Source organism: Centruroides sculpturatus, unplaced genomic scaffold (assembly GCF_000671375.1).
Source record: "Centruroides sculpturatus isolate CEXI.00-Female unplaced genomic scaffold, Cexi_2.0 scaffold441, whole genome shotgun sequence".
NCBI classification, from domain to species: Eukaryota; Metazoa; Arthropoda; class Arachnida; order Scorpiones; family Buthidae; genus Centruroides; species Centruroides sculpturatus.
In genome coordinates this window covers 286,145-306,287 of record NW_019384822.1, presented here as the reverse complement: position 1 = coordinate 306,287, position 20,143 = coordinate 286,145, and the positions used below count along the sequence as shown (strand labels likewise).

At 26.5% G+C, this 20,143-nt stretch overlaps 2 protein-coding genes across 2 annotated transcripts; both read right to left on the bottom strand.

The window, feature by feature from the left end:
* Positions 1–496: 496 nt before the first annotated feature.
* Positions 497–3,688, bottom strand: LOC111629947. Its single transcript, XM_023373909.1, has 8 exons — positions 3,434–3,688; positions 3,266–3,339; positions 2,975–3,166; positions 1,670–1,726; positions 1,424–1,525; positions 1,090–1,230; positions 797–874; positions 497–697 (listed from the first exon to the last, which is right to left on the bottom strand). Exons 1-8 carry the CDS (start codon positions 3,510–3,512, stop codon positions 686–688), a joined length of 735 nt encoding a protein of 244 aa, XP_023229677.1. The 5' UTR covers positions 3,513–3,688; the 3' UTR covers positions 497–685.
* Positions 3,689–6,105: 2,417 nt separating this feature from the next.
* On the bottom strand, positions 6,106–7,993 carry LOC111629927 (heart- and neural crest derivatives-expressed protein 2-like). Its single transcript, XM_023373878.1, has 2 exons — positions 7,520–7,993; positions 6,106–6,222 (listed from the first exon to the last, which is right to left on the bottom strand). Exons 1-2 carry the CDS (start codon positions 7,970–7,972, stop codon positions 6,139–6,141), a joined length of 537 nt encoding a protein of 178 aa, XP_023229646.1. The 5' UTR covers positions 7,973–7,993; the 3' UTR covers positions 6,106–6,138.
* Between the last annotated feature and the right edge of the window lie 12,150 nt (positions 7,994–20,143).

The window sequence follows — 20,143 nt, the reverse complement described above, 5'->3', positions numbered from 1 at the left end:
AATTAAATTTAAAAATAAAAATAAATACCGACTCATGGTTAAAAAATGAATATGTTTTTTCCTTAGAAATATTAATACTTTTATAAAGAAAATAATTTAATTAAATAAAAATTTAATGACTAAAGAAGGTAATTAAGATAATTGAAGGAGAGCTGGCAAGAGCTATTGCACGATTTTCTCGGTAAGAGATTAAAAGGACTAAAAGTCCGATCATTTTTAATTATACTACGATATAAAATTTAAATAATAAAAGCTTAAATAGAGTAATTTCGTTGAATGATAATAAATTCCTCTATTTTTCAAAAAAATAAAAAATAAAATAATAATATTTTACTTTTAAAAGCACGATGAGTATTGCTCGAGTGTAACGCTCTCTTTTATGAAATTTTACTTTAAAGATAATTATTATTAAAATAGGCAAAAGCCTTATTTTAAGAGGTAAGCTAGTTTTCAAAATATATAATATATATAAGCCTATATATAGGCAAAGTTTCAAAATTTTTATTTTAGATTTAGGTTTATCCAGTCCTAAAATACAGTGTAAAATAGACTCCAACACACACACACACACACACATGGAATTTTGTAAGGGATTTTTTCATACATTTTTGGGTTTGTAGTGCGTCAAAACGTCGAAAAATGCAAGAAAACCGGGGATCAAAATTTGACCGATTACCTACCTTCCCTATGTTATATTCTATAACAACCGGGAAAGTAATTTGCGTTATTTTATTGTATACATAAATAATAATAATTAAAATAATTTCTTTTTAATTTTAATAAATTTTATTCTCACCTCAGCCTCTGCTAATTTTTCCCATTCATCTTCATCCGTCATCATCTCAATTGATTTTTCTTCCAGAAATTTTTGTTCCTATTTTAAAAACAGTGAGCACAATTAGCACTATTAAATATATTTTTAAGAGTTCATAATATAAAAAATTTCTTTTTAATTTATAAATTATAAAGTAATTTTTATTCCGAACAGAATTTAAAGATTTAATCCTTAAAATTTTAAATTCGTTTTAAAAATAAAATTAATATTAAAAAATTAATAATAAATAAAATGCATAAATATATTTTATTTACAATTTCTATTCTTGATTCATCCTCAATGCTTAGACTTTTATCAGAAATTTTTTCCTGTGCTCTATATTCTTCCATTGAGATAAATTCAGATTCTTCTAAAATTAGATCCTTATCTGATTTTTCACTTTTTGCTGCAGCATCCTAAATTTAATTTTAAAATATCTCATTCATTTTGAATCATTAGCTTTAAATTTTTTTAGTTTTAAAAATTTAAATTCAAGAAAAAAAATTAATGGGTTAAATATGCTTCAAATTATAAATTAAGTTAGACTTAAATAAGAAAAATAACTGTTTATTCTATAAATTTTACTTTTGATTATTATCTTAAACTTACATCGAAGCTTTCGTTGCATATTTTATTTTCTTCCATGACAGTAAATTCAGATTCTTCTTCAATTATACCTCCATCTGATATATTATCTTCCCTATTATCATCCTAATTAGAGTTGTAAATATATTTATCGGTTTATCTTTTAATTTTGATAAATATTCTAATTACTTTTATTATTTTAAACAACTTTACATTTATAAATTTTACAAAACTTGTCAAATTTATCATATAGCCTACAGTAATACCTACATTTATAACTCTAAACGATTCCGTTGAGGTTTTAGCTTCTGTCAAGAATTTCTTAATCTAGATTAAAATTACATTAACGAATATTTTATGAAAGTAATTAATTATTTATATATTTAAATAGATTTATTAAAATAATTTTTGCCAGTTTGTATTGCAAGAACGTTTTGCTTGAAATACAAAGATTAGACAAAGATGTGCTAAAAGTATTATATAGGTAACTTAAAGAAATCAATCAAATTTTAATAAATACCATGAGAATTATTCCTATAAATAATATTAATGCGATACAGAATATTACAGTCAGGTTGTAGTCTTTAAGAATCGTGAAAAATACAATCAATAGCCAATGAAATAATGAGCAGAAAGCATTGTTGTTATGTAAATATTATTATTTTTTCATGTTTTTAATAGTTAACTGTTATATTATTTTGTTAAGATAATTAATTCCAAAGAATTATTAGATTCGTGTATTAATATTATCAATATTTATATTTTCAATTTTATTGATTTTGTGTGGTGAATCTTCTATGCGCGTTAATAGAACGTAATTAAAGGCTGATAGTAAATGCTACATTTTAATTATCTAAACATGTTTAATATGCTCTTTATAATTAAACTTAATTCAAAACTATGTCATATAACGTGGTAATTTTGAGGGGAAAAGATTAGAATGTCAATAAATTAAAGATGAATTAGTTTAGTTTTATAACTTCAAAAGATTTACTAAATCACCCAGTTATAAGTTTGATATCAAAATGAAATATAAATGTTTTTAGTAGACTAATGTATAATTTATTGGTAATTTATTAACATTAAGGTATAACGTTACTATAGAATAATATTGTTAACAACTGATAAAAAGTTTACAGAAGTATTATTGAAACTAAAGTACTGAACAGGACTAAACTGTAAATAGAATGAGACTCATTTTACGTAACTCGTCTTCTATTTTTAATTACTTAAAAAATAAAAAATAATGATTACAANACATTTATAAATTTTACAAAACTTGTCAAATTTATCATATAGCCTACAGTAATACCTACATTTATAACTCTAAACGATTCCGTTGAGGTTTTAGCTTCTGTCAAGAATTTCTTAATCTAGATTAAAATTACTAAAATTACATTAACGAATACTTTATGAAAGTAATTAATTATTTATATATTTAAATAGATTTATTAAAATAATTTTTGCCAGTTTGTATTGCAAGAACGTTTTGCTTGAAATACAAAGATTAGACAAAGATGTGCTAAAAGTATTATATAGGTAACTTAAAGAAATCAATCAAATTTTAATAAATACCATGAGAATTATTCCTATAAATAATATTAATGCGATACAGAATATTACAGTCAGGTTGTAGTCTTTAAGAATCGTGAAAAATACAATCAATAGCCAATGAAATAATGAGCAGAAAGCATGAAGAATACACGAAAATATTGAATAACTACGCCTATTTAAAAGTTTTTCATCTTTTTCTTCCTCAAAACATGTCTATAAATTTAAAAATATGATATTTATAAGTAATTTAGTTCTTATAAACTTTCTTTTATGCTATTAAAAAAGTAAAAAAGTATTATCCTGTAATTTTACTTGTACTGCTTGATTTTCGTAAGAAATATTTTCCTTGTTGAAATCGGAAAAGAATTTATCTTGATTATTATTTTCTAATTAAAAAATAATTGTTTAAAAATAAAATAATTTAAATTAATAGACTACTGTATTATTTTTATTGTATTAAAATTTTATAAAGAAACTTACCTTTCTCTTCGCACAAATTGCTTTGTATATTACTAATGTTACTCAGAAAAAATATTATTAAAAGCACATAAAACGACATTTTTCTTTAATATTTTAAAAATAAAAATAATGCATTTTGATCATCCAATTTATTATGATATTTTTTATTTTAATCATAATAAATTATAATATTTTTTGTTGAATTAAGCACGATTTAGGCCTAGTATCTTGCTTTCTTAATTTTTAATATTATTAAATAAACAAGCTTTAAGTAAACAAAACCTTAAGTTGATAATTTTTTTATTATTAATAACAATATATTTCAAATTATTATTGACTAATTATTTATTCTTTTATCTATGATTTTCAAAAATTAAGCTTTTATGACTGTTAGTGAAGTGTTTAATAATCTGGAAACTAGAGACTTGGCGAGATCAGGAAGCTTAATGAGAAAGAGTGCGATGAACTTTCTTAATAGATATAAATAGCTAAAAAATAATTAAAAATTATTTTAAAAATTATCAACAAAAAATAAATGTAGCCTATTTAAAATATTAAAAATGTTTCAAAAATTACTGTTTTATTCATCAATGTGTATTGCTAAAACATGACAATTATGTATATTATACATATATGCATGCAGGGCCTAATTTACAGTTAAGATTTAAAAAATCTACAGCTTAAGGGCTCATGCTACCTGGCTAAAACTTAAATTGAATAGCACGAGATCTTATAGCATGAGTCAGTGCTGTTCAACTATTGGCTTCAGTGTCACATTTGACCCACAGAAAGAAATTCTGTGATAAGCAAATGAAGACTAAACTGAATCCGTTTCTAAATGTTTTTCACTATTTCGTCATTTCCAGTAGAACGGTATTAACCTATAAGTGTGATTTTAGGCCTATAATTTTACTTTTTTAATAAATTGAATTAATATAGATTTTTATATGATAAAATGTCATGCAGCATCAATAATTGTTTCACTTTTCACTTCTAAAAGAAAAATTAAGTGGATGAAGCCATTTTCTGATGGAGATCTAATTAAAAGCTGTGTCAGTAACAAGACTAAAGCCATTGGAACAGACAAATTAACCGAAAAGTTTAAAATTGTTTTACTTTCATATCAAACTGTAGGTTGTAGTGTGAAAGAAATGTTAGTGACAGACTAGAAAAGATCATTTAGTACTGCTCTTACTTTTCTTTGACTTTAGATGAGTCTAGAGATGTATCTGATACAAATGCTGATATTTATTAGAATTGCAATGTTTAATTATTCTGAGGAACAAAACATAGAACGTGTAAAGATAAAAACATTACTAATCGACAAAATTATATATAAGAAAATATAGCGGTTATTGACAAAATGCACCGCTTTTGTAACTGACGAAACTAAATATTGGACTTGCTGATTTGTTGAAAATACAGGGAAACAAATTTCAAATGCTACATTGCTTTTTTAGACTAACAAGCATTGTGTGAGTCTTCTCGGGAGCAATCTCATGCATCGGATAAGATAGTGAAAATATCAAATTTACACATAGAAAAATTTAAAATATTTAGATGAGTTTGGTACCAAATTTGATTGTCTGATTTTACATAATCGAATTCGTTATCCGAATGCCGGAAAATGTTTAGCGAGATTTTTTCAAACTTCGAAAAAAACCTTATCTCTTTTTTATTGAAAGAAATAAAATTTGACAGTGATCTATTGTAAGAGTCTTAGTGATGTCAATTTCCTTAGATCGCTCGATTTTCTAATATATCCTGCAGTATTTGAAGATGTTAAATATTACTCGATAAGGGAAGACTAAACACATCTATAATCTTTAAATATTTAAAGCTGGTTTCGCTACCATTGTTAAAAATCAAATTTAGATATGAAACAATAGGTATCATCGGTACAATAGGTACTGTACAGTACTATACCCTTTCTATCAAGTTTATGAACTCGAACCATTATAATTCTCGTTAAAAACTGGCCCACAATCTTTATAGAAGTTGAGCAATGATTTAGTTAATAGAAGAAGGGTCTCTTATTTTAATTTAGGGTACAATATGTTTAAGTCCTGTCCTGTATATACTTTGCCCTCAAATGTCGTAGATTACACGGCACGTCTACTAGAAATGTTTTAGTATAAGAAATTTTTCAATTAATATTTCCTAAAATTGTGAAAAAAAAAACTATATTTTAATTCGTTTTATCAAAATAAATATATAAATTTTTACTGACAAGTGAGTAAAAGATACATTTCTTTAACATTAAATAATTATAACTTAATATTAATTTAAATCCGCTTAAGTGTTAAAACAAACGATTTATCATTAAACTCTTTAAAATTTGTTATTAATTTTATATATAAGATCAATTAAATTTATTACAAAATCTAAGATTTTTCACTTTAAAATATAGTATATATATTTGATTTTTTAGATTTTTAGGCATATTTTTAAAAGATTTTACAGTGAATTTTAAGCGTATTTATAATAACTACGAAATTTTTTTAAATAAGAAAAATTTTATTTAAATTAAATATTATCAATACAGTTCATTCAAGAAAATGTAGACAAATAATTTTAAAAAAAGTTAAAAAGTTTTTAAAGGAAAAATAACACTAAAACTAAATCAAACTACTCAATGAACAGGAAAGAAAACAAATCTACAATATAAACAAACTCAAAATAAATTAATATTATGAAGAAATTTTTATATAAATCAATTATTTGTATCATATCTGTTTCAGTTCAAAAGCCCAAATGTGATGAGGCCATCCTGTTCTTATCTTAGAATTCTTTTTCAAGTTTTCTTCTGCCTGAAAACAAACATATATTTTGAAATTTCTATTAATATTATGCTAATATACACAATCATATTATATTTAAAGTTGATAATTGTAAAGTACTATACAGTATATAGAAAAATCTATATGAAATTAATTTAACTAACTATGTTTAGACACGATAAAGTATATGTCTATATAAATAATTATTGGTCCAACTATACTCAAGCGCTAAATTTTACTCTTACTTTAATATTAATGCTTATTTTTTAGGTAACAAATATTATAATGGAACGAATTCTTTAAACTGCGATTTGACTTATTTTATTTAAGTTCCACAAATCTTATAGAATCGCTAGAACACGCCATTGAAGGATTTTTAAATAAATATATAATTTAATTTGCCAAAACATTATAATTTATACATTGAACAAAAAAAGATCTTATTTTAAAAGATTTTTAAGTAATAAAATATTCGAAAAACAGCAGTTGAGTCTTTACAATGGTTAACTGACATTTGAGCCGATTTAACAAATAAAATTTTACAAAATAGGCCTATAATTAATTGCTGAATATAGATTATAGTGTTTAAAGTGTATTATTTATAATTATAAACGTATGAATTATTGTTCATGTTTTATGATTAGTTACGAATCTTTATTATATTTAAAAGAGTATATTCAGACCAAATGAAAACTTAAATTGAATGAAATTTACATATAATAATTTGCATACATAAAATAGGTCTAAATATTTTCTATTGTTGTATACAAAGATGTTATGGCATGTATTGTACCGTACTTTGTATATACTGTACTGTACAGTAGCAGCATTGGCATAAATATTAAAAAAAACTAAATGAATAAAATTTTTTTACATTAAAAATTCAGTTAATTTATGTATTTATAATTAAACTACATTAGGCTGATAATTTAAATATTATGATATAACATTAACGTAATTATTATTAGTTAATGAAATTACAAAATGTACCGTACGTAATTTCCAGTTTAAAGAAACTTTCATTTCAAAGTCTCTACTGAACGAAATATAAATTATTATTGTTATGACATTAATCAAACTTAAACATGTAAATTTGTAATCATTAAACTCTATAACTGTGGCGGTTAAAGTTATTATTAAAGCGATTATAACCGTTTTAAAATCGTTAGTTGTAGTATGAAGCTGTTTATGATGAATTTAAACGTAGTAGATATTAGCTCCAATGACATAAAGGTTTACTAATAAGCGTGATTTTATAAATATTTACGGTCCGAGTTTTATAGGTATGTTATAGACTGTGACAATTTTCTTATTATTAAAAACTTACGTGTTTCTCCTGCGAATGATCCCTCTCATCACTTTCTGGTAAATCTCTATTCAACAACTCCATTAGATGAGCGATGTAGGTAGTGGCAAGCTGTAAAGTTTTAATTTTGGATAATTTCGTGTCGGAAGGAACATTTGGGATACATTCCCTGAGCTCTGCAAAGGCGTGATTTATGGATTGTGTTCTTCGTCTTTCCTTCTTGTTAGCAGAAACTCTACGACGAGTGTTTCTTTGCCCGTTTTCTTCTCCTATCCATCGAACGGTCGCAGTTTCCCATCCGGACGTCACTCCCCCGACTCTTAACGAAGGGCAATACGGATCGCGGGCCGTTATAGGCCAAAGAGTAAGGCAAGAATGGCCCGCTAGAGGATACGTACTCTGATAGAAAGAAGAATAAAGAGTTTCCGATTGAGTCACGGGATTAGCGTAATTACCTAGAAAGTTCATAGTCATAAAGTGATAAGAAACAGACGAAACTACAACCAAAAGAAACTTAATAATTGAACGAAAGCTTGATTTTCAGTCACGTGCTCTTATTCTTATCCGTCCCATTTTTAATGTAAGTTACTATTGGACGAAAGACGTTAGTAACTCCTCCCACTCTTAAACCCGTCCCTACTAAAATGATACGTAATGGCGTATATCATAAATAATTAATGACGTCTTCTCAATTTTAAACTCTATTTTACAGAATTACATATATAAGATGTTATGATTCACAATATTTATTTTTAAAACTATAAATCTAAAACAAGATTGAATTAACATATGGGGAGTAGTGAAGATCTAAATAAAGCACACAAACAATTCATTTATCAACTGGTCATCATTCAGACCTTATCAGAGGTGATGGAATGCGTTAAGCATCACTCTTCAACGACACTCGATCTTCTCCTCCCTAGCTCCAGTATAGAGTTTTGCCAGCTTAAGAAAACTCTTCTAACGTTCTACTCTTGTAGATCTATCTCAATAACATTCTTTTTGTAATTTTTACAGAAATATTAATTGTATTTGCCTAAAATTTGAAATTATGTACTTGAAATATTTGTTAACAAATCTATATTATATTATAATTTCTACTAAACGCAGATTACAAGATAAGAAGCAAGTCAGTTGTTAAACTATAAATTTAAGAAGACTAATTCAGTTTTTAAAAATAAATTACAGTTTAATCATAAATATTTTATCGAGATTTACATTTTAAAGTTTTAATTGAAAACTATAATGATCTATTACATATATAAGTTATAGGCCTAAATCTAAACTTGCAACTTTCTTAGGCTTACTATTAATAAAAATAGCTTATAATTGCTTTGACTATATGAACCGCTTATTGTTTCTGAAGTTTACATATTTTATTTTGAAAACACATTATTATAAAACATTTAAATATGTTTTATAATAATGTGAATTAGACTTTACCTGAATATTGTAGCATGTAAAAAGTTATTTTTACAACTTGTAAAAATATGTAGTTTAAAATAATTTTCCTTTCAAAATTACTTATATATGTGCTTAGTTACTCTACTATTCTAAATATTATTAAAAAATACATAGGCCTAGATATTTCTGTTTATAACCTAGTTTTCTGTAATCTTAAACAGAATTTTTAAAAAGTTTAAGTTTTTAATAACGAAATTAATTCGTTGCTAAAGAAAAAACAGTTTTATGAAATTCGATATAGGCCTAGATCTGTATAATTCACAGTTTATATTTTTATTGAACTAAATTATAGACAAATTAAACTAAGATTTTTATGCAACAAAATGATTGATCTTTAGAACGAATGAATGAAGTTTAATCTATAAAGTTTACTTATGTGTTAAGTAAATTAAGGTTTAAATAGAACACAAATTAAATTGTTTTTATTAAAATGAACATTTTAAAACGAAATTAGGACATAACTTTATNAAGTTTTTAAACACTTTAAAATGTTTAAAATCTCACACCTCTTTTACCACTTTTTCAAATTATATAAATAAATTCATTAAGGAAATTTCGGGTTTGCTAAATTATTAAAAATCTGCAAACAAATATCTAAATATTCGATTTATGTAGGTCCAATTATTGTGTGTTCAATCAAGATGGAATGACGTTTTATCGAAATCATATCAACTAATTATAGTATAGCTCCTAAGGGGCTATTTGGGTTTGTTTAGTGTGCTTTGTTCAATCGATCCTTTCATATTGATGCACGAATTGTTACAATTTATCGAATACGACCCTTCATTATATTATAAATAAAATTTAAATCGATAAATACAAATGTATAGAGAATTGTTTTAAAAAATTTTTAAATCTATTCTAAAATTTATTAGCAAAAGAAATTATAAAATGTAATCGATGATGCATGCTAAACTTATCGATCAAATGGGGTTACAATTTAAACATTTTATCAGCAACACACGTCTAAATACAATTTTCTATAACAAACAAGTTATTAAATAGCAATTTTTTTATAAGGGATTGGTTCTTTGTTACATTAATAAAATTACTTTTAAACAATATTATCGTGACCTATAGCTTTTATTGTCGCCATTATATACGTCTATGTAGAATATTCACTAGAAATTTAAGTATATATATATATTTATTTATTTATTCTATAGATTTAATGGTTATTTTGTGATCATGATAATGAAACAAACAGATAAAACATGAGCAAATTAAATTTTAGATAATCTGGAATTAATTTTTCTTTAAATCAGAATGAATGCATGTAGAAATATAATTTAAAAAAAAAAAACAAGAATTACTCAAAATAAATCGAATTGTAGGAAATTTTATAACTGATTCCTTACAATGGCATATTTGGGGAGGGGCGATAGGGCAATCTCTCCAATAGGTACGTTTTTAAATTTGTATAAAGTGTATCAACTACTAATTGATTATTATTCCGCTTAATTGGCAGCAGTACCCGAACTTTACCTAGACCAACGATGGCAAACCTTTTCCTGAAGGTGAGTCAAAATTAAATTTGAAACTTGTAATCTCTAGATCGCGGGTCAAATATTTAACTTGAATAATTAAAAAAATAACTGAACGCGCTTATAAATTTTATTTTATTTTTTAACTGTTTAATCTATCCTACATCACAAAAATAAACACAAAAACTTTCTATTTGTAGTTCGTAATTATAAGATTTCAGGACCCTTTTTCCACTACATAAACAAAATTTTGAAATCTATCGATTTTTTAAATTTATAAATCTAATATTTTATAAACATTCAATTTGGAATCTTGAAATTTACAGGTTCATCATCTCTGCCTTAGATGGTCACCAATCCAGGTATTAATCGGGTTACATTTTATCGAAATTCTATGAGAACCGGTATTTAAAACAGTTTCATCATTACCTACATTATATTAATCAACTTTTGATAAATTTCAATCAATCGAAAGTAACATTTTACTAGTTATGTTTCCTAGTTTTTCAATATATTCAATCAAGGACGTCCTCAGAAAATTTTACAGAGATAGAAGCTAAGCTTAGAGAAAAATAATAAAATAAAAATTTATTGATTTAATTTTTTTTGGTTTTTTTTTCCTCCCTCTACAAGTAAATTATATAATACAGTATTGCATCAAAGCAATGGTCGAATGTAAGGTTACACATCTCAATCATTCTTACGATTATAATTTGTTGAATTTTTTACTCTATTCCAGAAGAATTACCCCGTTTCCCCCCTTTGCAACACTTCAGACTTGGTAATCATGTTCAAATTTTGCAGCAAAGTATAAATGTGCCCCCTTGATTTTAAGATGATATCGTCTTCCATAAGGTTATAATTGAATCCACCCTGGCCCTTTTATTAAAACTTAAAAAGACTTCAAATATCTTTTGATATATTAGAAAAATAAATTTAAAAAAACACAAAAGTTGAACAATTTTCAGGATAAAATTGATTGTAGTAAAAAATGTTCACAGGAATATTTTATAAAAAAAATTCTAATGGATCTCCTCTAAAAGCATTCTGACGATAAGTCAAAATCTGTTGTGGTCCTCTCTTAACACTTCTCCCCGATCCACTCCTTATTTCACTTAAACGATGAAAGAATGTTGTTGTAAGGGAGGATAATCTAAATACTTTTTACAAACGTTTGATTGTTTGTTTATAACATCTATAAAGTACTTTTAAATATTGAAAAAAATATATAGGCCTATATATTGGCTATTTCATAGATCTAAACCAGTTTTACCTATCTCCCGATACTTATAAGAAAGTATGCAACTGAGGGTCAAAATGGAACCAAACAGAGATTCCCTGTTGAGAAAGTATTCAGAAAAGGACATGCCCTTACTTCATTTTGTCTTTAATTAGTTCTGCAACACATCATGCGAAAGATAGACAGGAATAGGCCGACATTCCAACGTACAAACGAGTGACTTTATCGATATTTTTTCCACATTTATCTTATTATTAATGTCATCAACAGCATAAATATACCTAAAATTTAATTTCTCAACCTTAATTTGGTACTGTATAATACCATAAAAGTTTAAAGATGGACTGGGAAGATGGGGATCAATAATTAGTTAATTGATGCAGCTAAATTTTAGTGATAGCGATAAGTATATCCATTTGTAGTCTCAATACTGACAGTCTTTATCAGCATAAAATTAATATACAATGACTCTTCTTGAACATTTACGAGAAAATTTACAGATAAGATGGGAGGCTGAAGATGAAGATCAAACGATTATTTCTAGTTCTAACCACAACCTTAGCGGTTTCTTAACAGAATCTAAGAAAGAACAGTAGGAACTCTGTTGAAACAGTTCATTTACTACCCTATTCGTATCCGTCCACTCTCATGGATAATTAATAAAGTGATGAATTACTTGAAGCCTTCTATTCTCTAAATAACATCAGTCTAATGCTGTTTAAAGACGATAAACTTTTTCACATCACTTCTGAAAAACCATTTTTTACAATTTAGTAGATGTTTATTTAATTAACAGACTAACAAACAGACGGGTTTAATGTATACTCTGAACTGGAACCTCCGTAAAAAGTGCAAAGTACTTTTTTCCTGTATAAAAATTGACAGATGATGTCAGGTGTTGAGTATCATTCCAGTTAGTAAAGAGTATTTCTTCGCTGATAACCGTCACCAACTGTTTTATTCGGTTAGGAATGTAGTTGTATGAACAGTTGTTTGTTCTTAATTTTGGCAAGTTGTTCCGCAGATTCTACTTTAGAAACAAAGATACATTTATCTTACGTTTTGGTAATTAATAACTTACCGAAATTGTTTTTAAAGGAAGATTCTCGAAGTTAAACGCAATTCAAAATCACACTAAAAGGTACAAAAATGCACAAATTATTCTTCATTCCAATTAAATAAACTGTGAAATATTAATAATAATGATTTTATATTTTAAAATATTTGGCAATTATAATATAAACTCAATTAAATTCACTTTAATTAAAATCCCGCGTTTTATCTAACAATATTTTAAAATATTTGGCAATTATAATATAAACTCAATTAAATTCACTTTAATTAAAATCCCGCGTTTTATCTAACAATATTTTAAAATATTTACATTATTTAATATCGTAGGAATTTCTTAACGAAAGAACCTCAAAGCACAAGTAACTTGCCGGTCGTTTAAGTAAAGTAGTTGATTCTATCAAAACAAAACGTCAATTTTATAAATGGTTCAAAGAAATCCGAAGCCACCTCCACTCAGCTAGCGTGGGTGGGCTAAATCCCGAAAGAAAACCGAATATATCTCTACTATCTTTACCATAATCCATCATTCAATCGATGGAAAAAGTGAATGGTCCAAATTGGTTCTTCCTCCTTGACAGCTTTATCAAAATAGAAAAAAAAAAATTATATAAAGTAAAATCCATATAGCCCGAAGCCAAACTAGCCATCTGCATCTATTGAATGCAATCCTAATGGATGGGTAATGTTCCCTCCATTACTCGCCGGATTGGTGCAGGATAGAGGCGTGGTACCCCCTACAAAGACACATTGAGCAGGCTCATCGCGGGAAACAGGACACCCCAAGTTCCCAGAATGCCCACTTCTGCATGTCCCACCTCCTCAATCCCTTAATGATAGGTTGGTGCTGGTAACTCTTCGCACCTTTCTGCTCCAGACGGATATTTGTTTTATTTCTAGTGTCCGGTGTATGGTTACTGGCTGGTGTGGTAAAATCTTTTTTCACCCTCGACAGTTATTGGTGATAATACCAGGTGGACTTCTTCGTCTTCTCGTATTGGTGACAGATGGAAGCTTAAATTGCTCACGAGAGGAAAAAAATGGGATTAAAGCATGAATTATTAATTTCGGATTATGTCCTGTTTCGAAATTAGTTTTCTAATCTTACGCAGATTATAAAGTTATTACGTGCAATTTTTTAAAATTGTTCCTCACGCAGTTTTTACGCCTTGTAATTCGGTTTTAATTAAAATAAATTTGACTTTATTTTCAAAATTTTTGAATTATTATAGAGCCTTATCACATACACTAATTAATTTATAAAAGCAAAAAATTAATAAAAAATTGGAAAAATTACGGAAATAATATTGATAATGAATGTGGAAAAACTAATCAAAATAATAAAATTAGGAAAATGTAAATATACAGTTTTATAGTATTTAGTTTAATTTTTTTAATGTCTATTTTTCTTAGGTAGGAACATAGTCTTAAATTATTTTGCTTAAGAGAAAAATATAAGATAAAATTTTAAGTTATGAATTTATTTTTGTTTGAAATTTTACAATTTTTTCAGTTCCAAACCATCAATCAATGAATATATCATCGCTGACTGATACTTTGACATTTGAAGATGATTGAATGATCCGTCATCTTTAAACATTTAATTTAAAGATGATGATGATGTAATGCGAATGACAATATCTTATGATGAAGCAGATCTTTCCATTCAACAATAAATAACATTATTCCTAGAAATAATAACACTGAGATATTGTTTAGATACATTTTCCATTAAGCGACTTATACAGTTTCTAAACTTATTAAAAATTAAATTTTAAATTAATTAACAAAAAATTGTACTGCATACAAAATTATTGAGTAATTTCTCTAATAATTTATAAATAAAAATTTTTAATTAATTTGAAATATAAATCCATAACGTCGACAGTTAGCCCAAATCCTATTTGGTGTTTTCAGCATGTGTTAAACTTATTTGACTTGATATGGCGCAAAATATTTTGTGTAAAGAATAGGAATATTAGAATATGTATTATATGTGAAAGCTGACGTAGGAAAAAGCTATGAAGTGAAGTAGAGTGAAGATTGGAAAGGACAGATAGGTTCCCATCCATCTATTGTCCTATTCATATTGAATATGTCTTATAATCCGTGTTTAGAAGTCTTCGCTTTGTTTCGTTCTGTATTCAGTTCGTGGGATGTTTTTAATCTGCTTCTTTTTAAAAAGAGTATGTTAATAACTTACCCTAATGCATCGTTACTTCGATAAAAAGACCATTAATGCACTAGCAGATGTTAAATGACTACATAGAAAAGTTCATAAATAAGTCATACCAAATGTTAAAAAGTAATAAATTTATAAGTTTTAATGATAAAAAATTTAATTAAATGCATAAATTTTATAATTTATAAGTTTATCCGGTATAATTATAGTAGTATCTAGTAAGGTTGATAGACAATTCAGAATGATTCTTCAAGAGAAGTGTCATCAAGGAAAATAAAACATTTTATGATCTTATTTTTTTTAAATTCTTATAAAAGATATTTTACATTTTTATAAAATTACAGACGCTACTTTATTTTAAAAGATAAATATTTTTGTGAAGGTATAATTAAAGAAATGGAATAAAGTTCAATGGACATCCGCAGATGCCAATTCTTCAAGATAGTTTCTTTTTTTTTTTTCTTTCTATAGATCTATATTTTCAATAGTAAGCGCCCTCTTTAAAACATTTTAGGGCCTGGGGCTCTCTCTTTCAAATGTGGAAAGATCGAATTACAAAATACACACCTGGAAGCAGGTTTGTGGTTTGTTCAGAAAAACCACATCAAGAGCTTCAGTCGTGCAACTTATCTACTTCTAACAGGATCTACAAATTTCAAGGTGAGATACTTCGAGTCATTTTTAATTTAAATGTCGTATGTATTAATANGATAAAGACAGATATGATGGATGGCGCTACACCGTCCATCGAGTCTGCACCTCTTAACAATGTATTTCTCGAGCTTGGTTGGACTCGCAATGCATCCGGTTGAAGTAGTATAAGAGTTAAGTTAGAGACGCTCATATTCCTACCAAAAACTCGGTGAGGTCCCTGAAATTCAGGTGAGAAAGTCACTTTGACCACTGAACATAGGCCATTCAAAAAAAAACTGCAGATAATCAATAAAAAATTTAAAGCATTTAATCCTATTAGAAGTAAAGATAATCGAAAAGATTAATTGAATAAATTCATTATCTTCAGGACTTACTTCGGAAGCGTGTGACGAATGTTGGCAGAAAAAATAGGCAAAAAAACCATACTGACGTCATAACCGAACGAAAATTTCACACGTGCGCCTCTCATGAAACTCATATTTCACCCTATTTCGACAAATCCTGTTGGATACAATAGAAAACGAATAATGGCCAGACATGTCCAGTAAGGTAGCTGGTGATAATCGCTTCCGATACGCTATTGCCAGATGGGCGCCATTTTGTCTTTCCGCGTTCCATCCCACTCGGAATTTGTCTACTCATCTAACAATAAAGTTGATCCAGTGATGTCATCACTTCGGTAATTAACCGAAATATGACTAATGGAACGATGTTAAGATCAATAAGAGTTCGGCAATTATATCAATACCATTACTACGGTACTACTATAATAATAATAATAATAATGTTTAACTTCTGAAAACACTCATGTGTGCCTATATATCTATATATTTATTTTTTTTTCTAGAAAGATCCAGAAAAGCGGTCATAGTTTACGGAGCGTAAAACGACCTAACACTCGCGAAACAAATGAGGCATAACAGTATGGGTGCTTTGAGCTGGAAAATATCGGAGATGGATCACATCCAAATCAAAAGAGGACTCGTTACGCCTTTATCGGCTTCTTTGATAGTTGCGTAACTGTGTTTTGTGTCCTCCTTTGCATCTGCCTCCTATGCAGCAAAGGAAATAAAAAAAGAGAAAGTCGTCCTGGTTGCTATCCTCCGGTGTGACGAAATGTTCTTGATCCGTTGCATCTTTTTTCATCTCCAACGATTTTACGCTAAAGTCGCTTCTTTTATCATATTTATTACACACTCGACTTTAAAAAAAATCCGTTAAGGTTCAGTTTCTAGCAATAAATTACGATAACAATGTTTTATCTCAAGCACACAATGCACGAAACGAACACAGATTTAAATCTAGTTATCCCGGAATTCTTAAGCAACGATTCATAAAATTCTTTCTAATAAGAAAAAACTATTTTTTAAATTTTATATATTTATTAAATTTATAAACTTCTCTCGTGTTTTAATTGTGTTTTACAGAAAAATTTTGATAGTACGTTTACTTTTCAAGAAATTTTAATTATCTTGAACATTAACTCTTAACATTTTTTTGTAAATTAAAAGTATATACATCTATTAAACTGTTAAACAATTTAATTTAATTTTTTTAGTTTTCTTAGATAGAAGTGATGTTAAAGTCAAGCCTATGAACAACGACCACTGACGGAAACATAAGAAATAGCCGTTGTTCAGAGGTTATTTTATTTACATTCCAAAAGGAAACGTTCCTGAAAAATTGACCGTTATTAGAAGTTCAAATGTAATTACTTTAATTTTTTCTTCCAATAATGCTTGAAATAATCGTGCATATCGATGTAAATTATCTTAAGCAACAATTCTCGAAAGTTTTTCTATTAATAATTAATTCAAAAATTCTGTAAATTGATTAATTGTAAACATAAATCGTATCTTTAATTCTGCATTTTTCCGAGAAACGACAAAAATGTACGATCTTACAGCTTACATTAATAATTTCCAAAACTTTCCTATAATAGAATTAATTTAAAAAATTCGTCCTATTAATTCTCCATTGATTTTTTAATTAATAATTCATTCTTTTAAATCTAAATAACGTTCTGAATTCTTGAAATGAAAAGAATATGAATTTTAATTTTAAAAAATGAAATCTAAATGATTAAATATTTAAAAGCTTTAAATAACGATTTTAACTAAAATAAAAGCTTTTCAAAAGATTGTTAAGAGGCAAAATAAATAAATATTTCATTAAATATTACACTAGTTTTATCTCTTTCCAATATACGAATCTCGATAATTTCAACATAAAAATATCAAACTACGCATTAAACTTTTAGCAAATTTACAAAACATAGCAGAAACATTAGCATTTTTATTTTGCATCACAAAAAAAATTTACAAAACAATACGAAAATGCATAGATTTTGTCTATTTTCCTACTATTTATTACCAACATTTACAATTATAATTAGAGCAAACAAATTTTAAAGATGTAATTATGAAACGATATCGATTCTATAATTAGCGATACATATTGCCATTTATTCATTAATTATGTTAATTAATAATGAGGTTAATTTAAATAATAATCAACGATATCGATTTGTATCCATCCCAACTCGGAAAAAGACGTCAGAAGTGACATCGCAACCGTTTTGCCCATTTGTACAGAATAAAAGAATCTACCTAATATGTACAAGCGGTATAATAAATCAATGCTGGTCCGCAACTAAATAAATCAATCAGAGGCAGCATGCACAGCTGTTGCAATATTATTCATGAGAAAAGCAGAAGAGTCATAATCTGTGCCATTGTGATGCAACAGGGTAGTTATTCAGATAAATACTTATGTTTGTCAACAAATTTCTACCGTTTATTATTGACCCAAGCCTCATCAATCATGTGACCCGTCCTAACCTTTACATTCTCTTCCTGTCGCAGTTGTGGTTATGCTGATTGATTTCATTTCTTTTTGCAATAGAAATGATGTTTTATGCTATGCATTCTGTGCAGAGTCATAATACAAATATGAAAAAAAAATTACTTTCTTAATAAATAGCAGTAAAAATAAATTTATTATTGTATATTTATGAAGAAAAAAAATTATTTTTAACTTTATTTAAATAAATATTGTTTTGTTTTTAATATTTAAATTGATTTTTTATCATAGGAAACTGATAGACTTTATGAAGTAAGGATTTATATGATTATCTCACAATCCGCTTGTAAAAAGTTTAGGATATAGAAATATAGATTTAATATAATAAAAATAAGAGTATTCCACAATAAAATCTTAAAATTCATTATGATCTCAGCATAATCAATCTATTTTTCAGTACTTAAATAATAGTAACAGGATCTAATACAATATTTATAGAATATTTAGGCAATATTCAATATTTTTCGTAAGAATTATAAATATTTTTAGTTAATTTAGACCTAGATTTTAAAATATCCCTTAAAAAAGAAGAAAGAATTTTCTTTTGTTGATAATAAGATAGTTTTTGCATTAATTCTTTACGTTTTGTTTCAAGAATTTATTCAATATTTAATTAGTTTACTTTATTAAATACAGTAAATATGAACTTTTTAAAAATTTCAGTATACATAAATTTAAAATAATGTCTATAGGAAAATATAAAAATTAAAACAGTATATTAAATTTACAAGAAACCCCAATAATTCGCAAAGCTGAAAACGTTATTATAAAATTAAGTTTTTTTTTTTTAAATTCACTTTTAAATTGTTTATTTGTTTTTATTTAAGTTTTAAAATGCTTTTAAATACCTAAATAAGTGTTGATAGTTTTTAAGGAATTAAGCTATTATTGTTGATCGGGATAAACTTTCTAATTAATTAAGAAAATTAACTTTAAAATTAGAAAGAATTTAAATAATTTCTGTATAAATATTAATATCAAGCATTGATTTAAATAGATCATTTTTTGGAATTATATATTACTGTATAATCTTGTGTTAATTTATTAGTGTTTTTAGTTTACAATTAAACTCAAAATACAAAGTTATAAGTGAAAAAAAAATAACCAGCTTAAAATATACCAATAAATAATTTTATTTATATTTTTTCATTATTAAATGTAGTATTTATAAGACATTATATCAACACATCACAATAAATCTATTTATGATAGTCATAGACGAGATTGTTCTCATTCGCAAATTCCTCATGAATCTACATTATGTTTCTATAAGGCCTATTCGTTAATGATATTCATTTCATTCAGAAACTTTTATTTGGACGTTTTAAATCTTGATAATTTTTTAAAATTGTATTTAAGGCTTGATACCTGAGTTATAAATTAAAACAAATTAAATAAAAGTTAAAAGAATGATCACATTGTACAGGCAATAACAAAGAGATAACTACAAAAACTTAGTTTGAATCAAACAAATAATCTATTTTCGGCATTAAAATATATAAAATAAATCATTTCGCGAGCTATTTCTATACATCAGATTATTATTAGATTAAAATATATAAGGAACTTAACATTTTTAAGGCCTCTGATAAGTGATATGTATACTATCATTTCCTTATACAACATCTCAATTGTATCAATCAGATCCTTTAAAAATAATTTGAAAATTTGATTTATACACTAAATAT

What these genes read in the sequence shown, in the direction of transcription:
- LOC111629947 (XM_023373909.1), bottom strand. Translation starts at nt 3,512, where the DNA reads ATGTCGTTTTATGTGCTTTTAATAATATTTTTTCTGAGTAACATTAGT. An exon ending in CAATTTGTGCGAAGAGAAAG is followed by an intron (nt 3,340 to 3,433) that starts GTAAGTTTCTTT and finishes TTTTTTAATTAG; the next exon opens with AAAATAATAATCAAGATAAA. An exon ending in AATCGTTTAGAGTTATAAAT is followed by an intron (nt 1,526 to 1,669) that starts GTAGGTATTACT and finishes AACTCTAATTAG; the next exon opens with GATGATAATAGGGAAGATAA.
- LOC111629927 (XM_023373878.1), bottom strand. Translation starts at nt 7,972, where the DNA reads ATGACTATGAACTTTCTAGGTAATTACGCTAATCCCGTGACTCAATCG. An exon ending in ATCATTCGCAGGAGAAACAC is followed by an intron (nt 6,223 to 7,519) that starts GTAAGTTTTTAA and finishes GTTTGTTTTCAG; the next exon opens with GCAGAAGAAAACTTGAAAAA.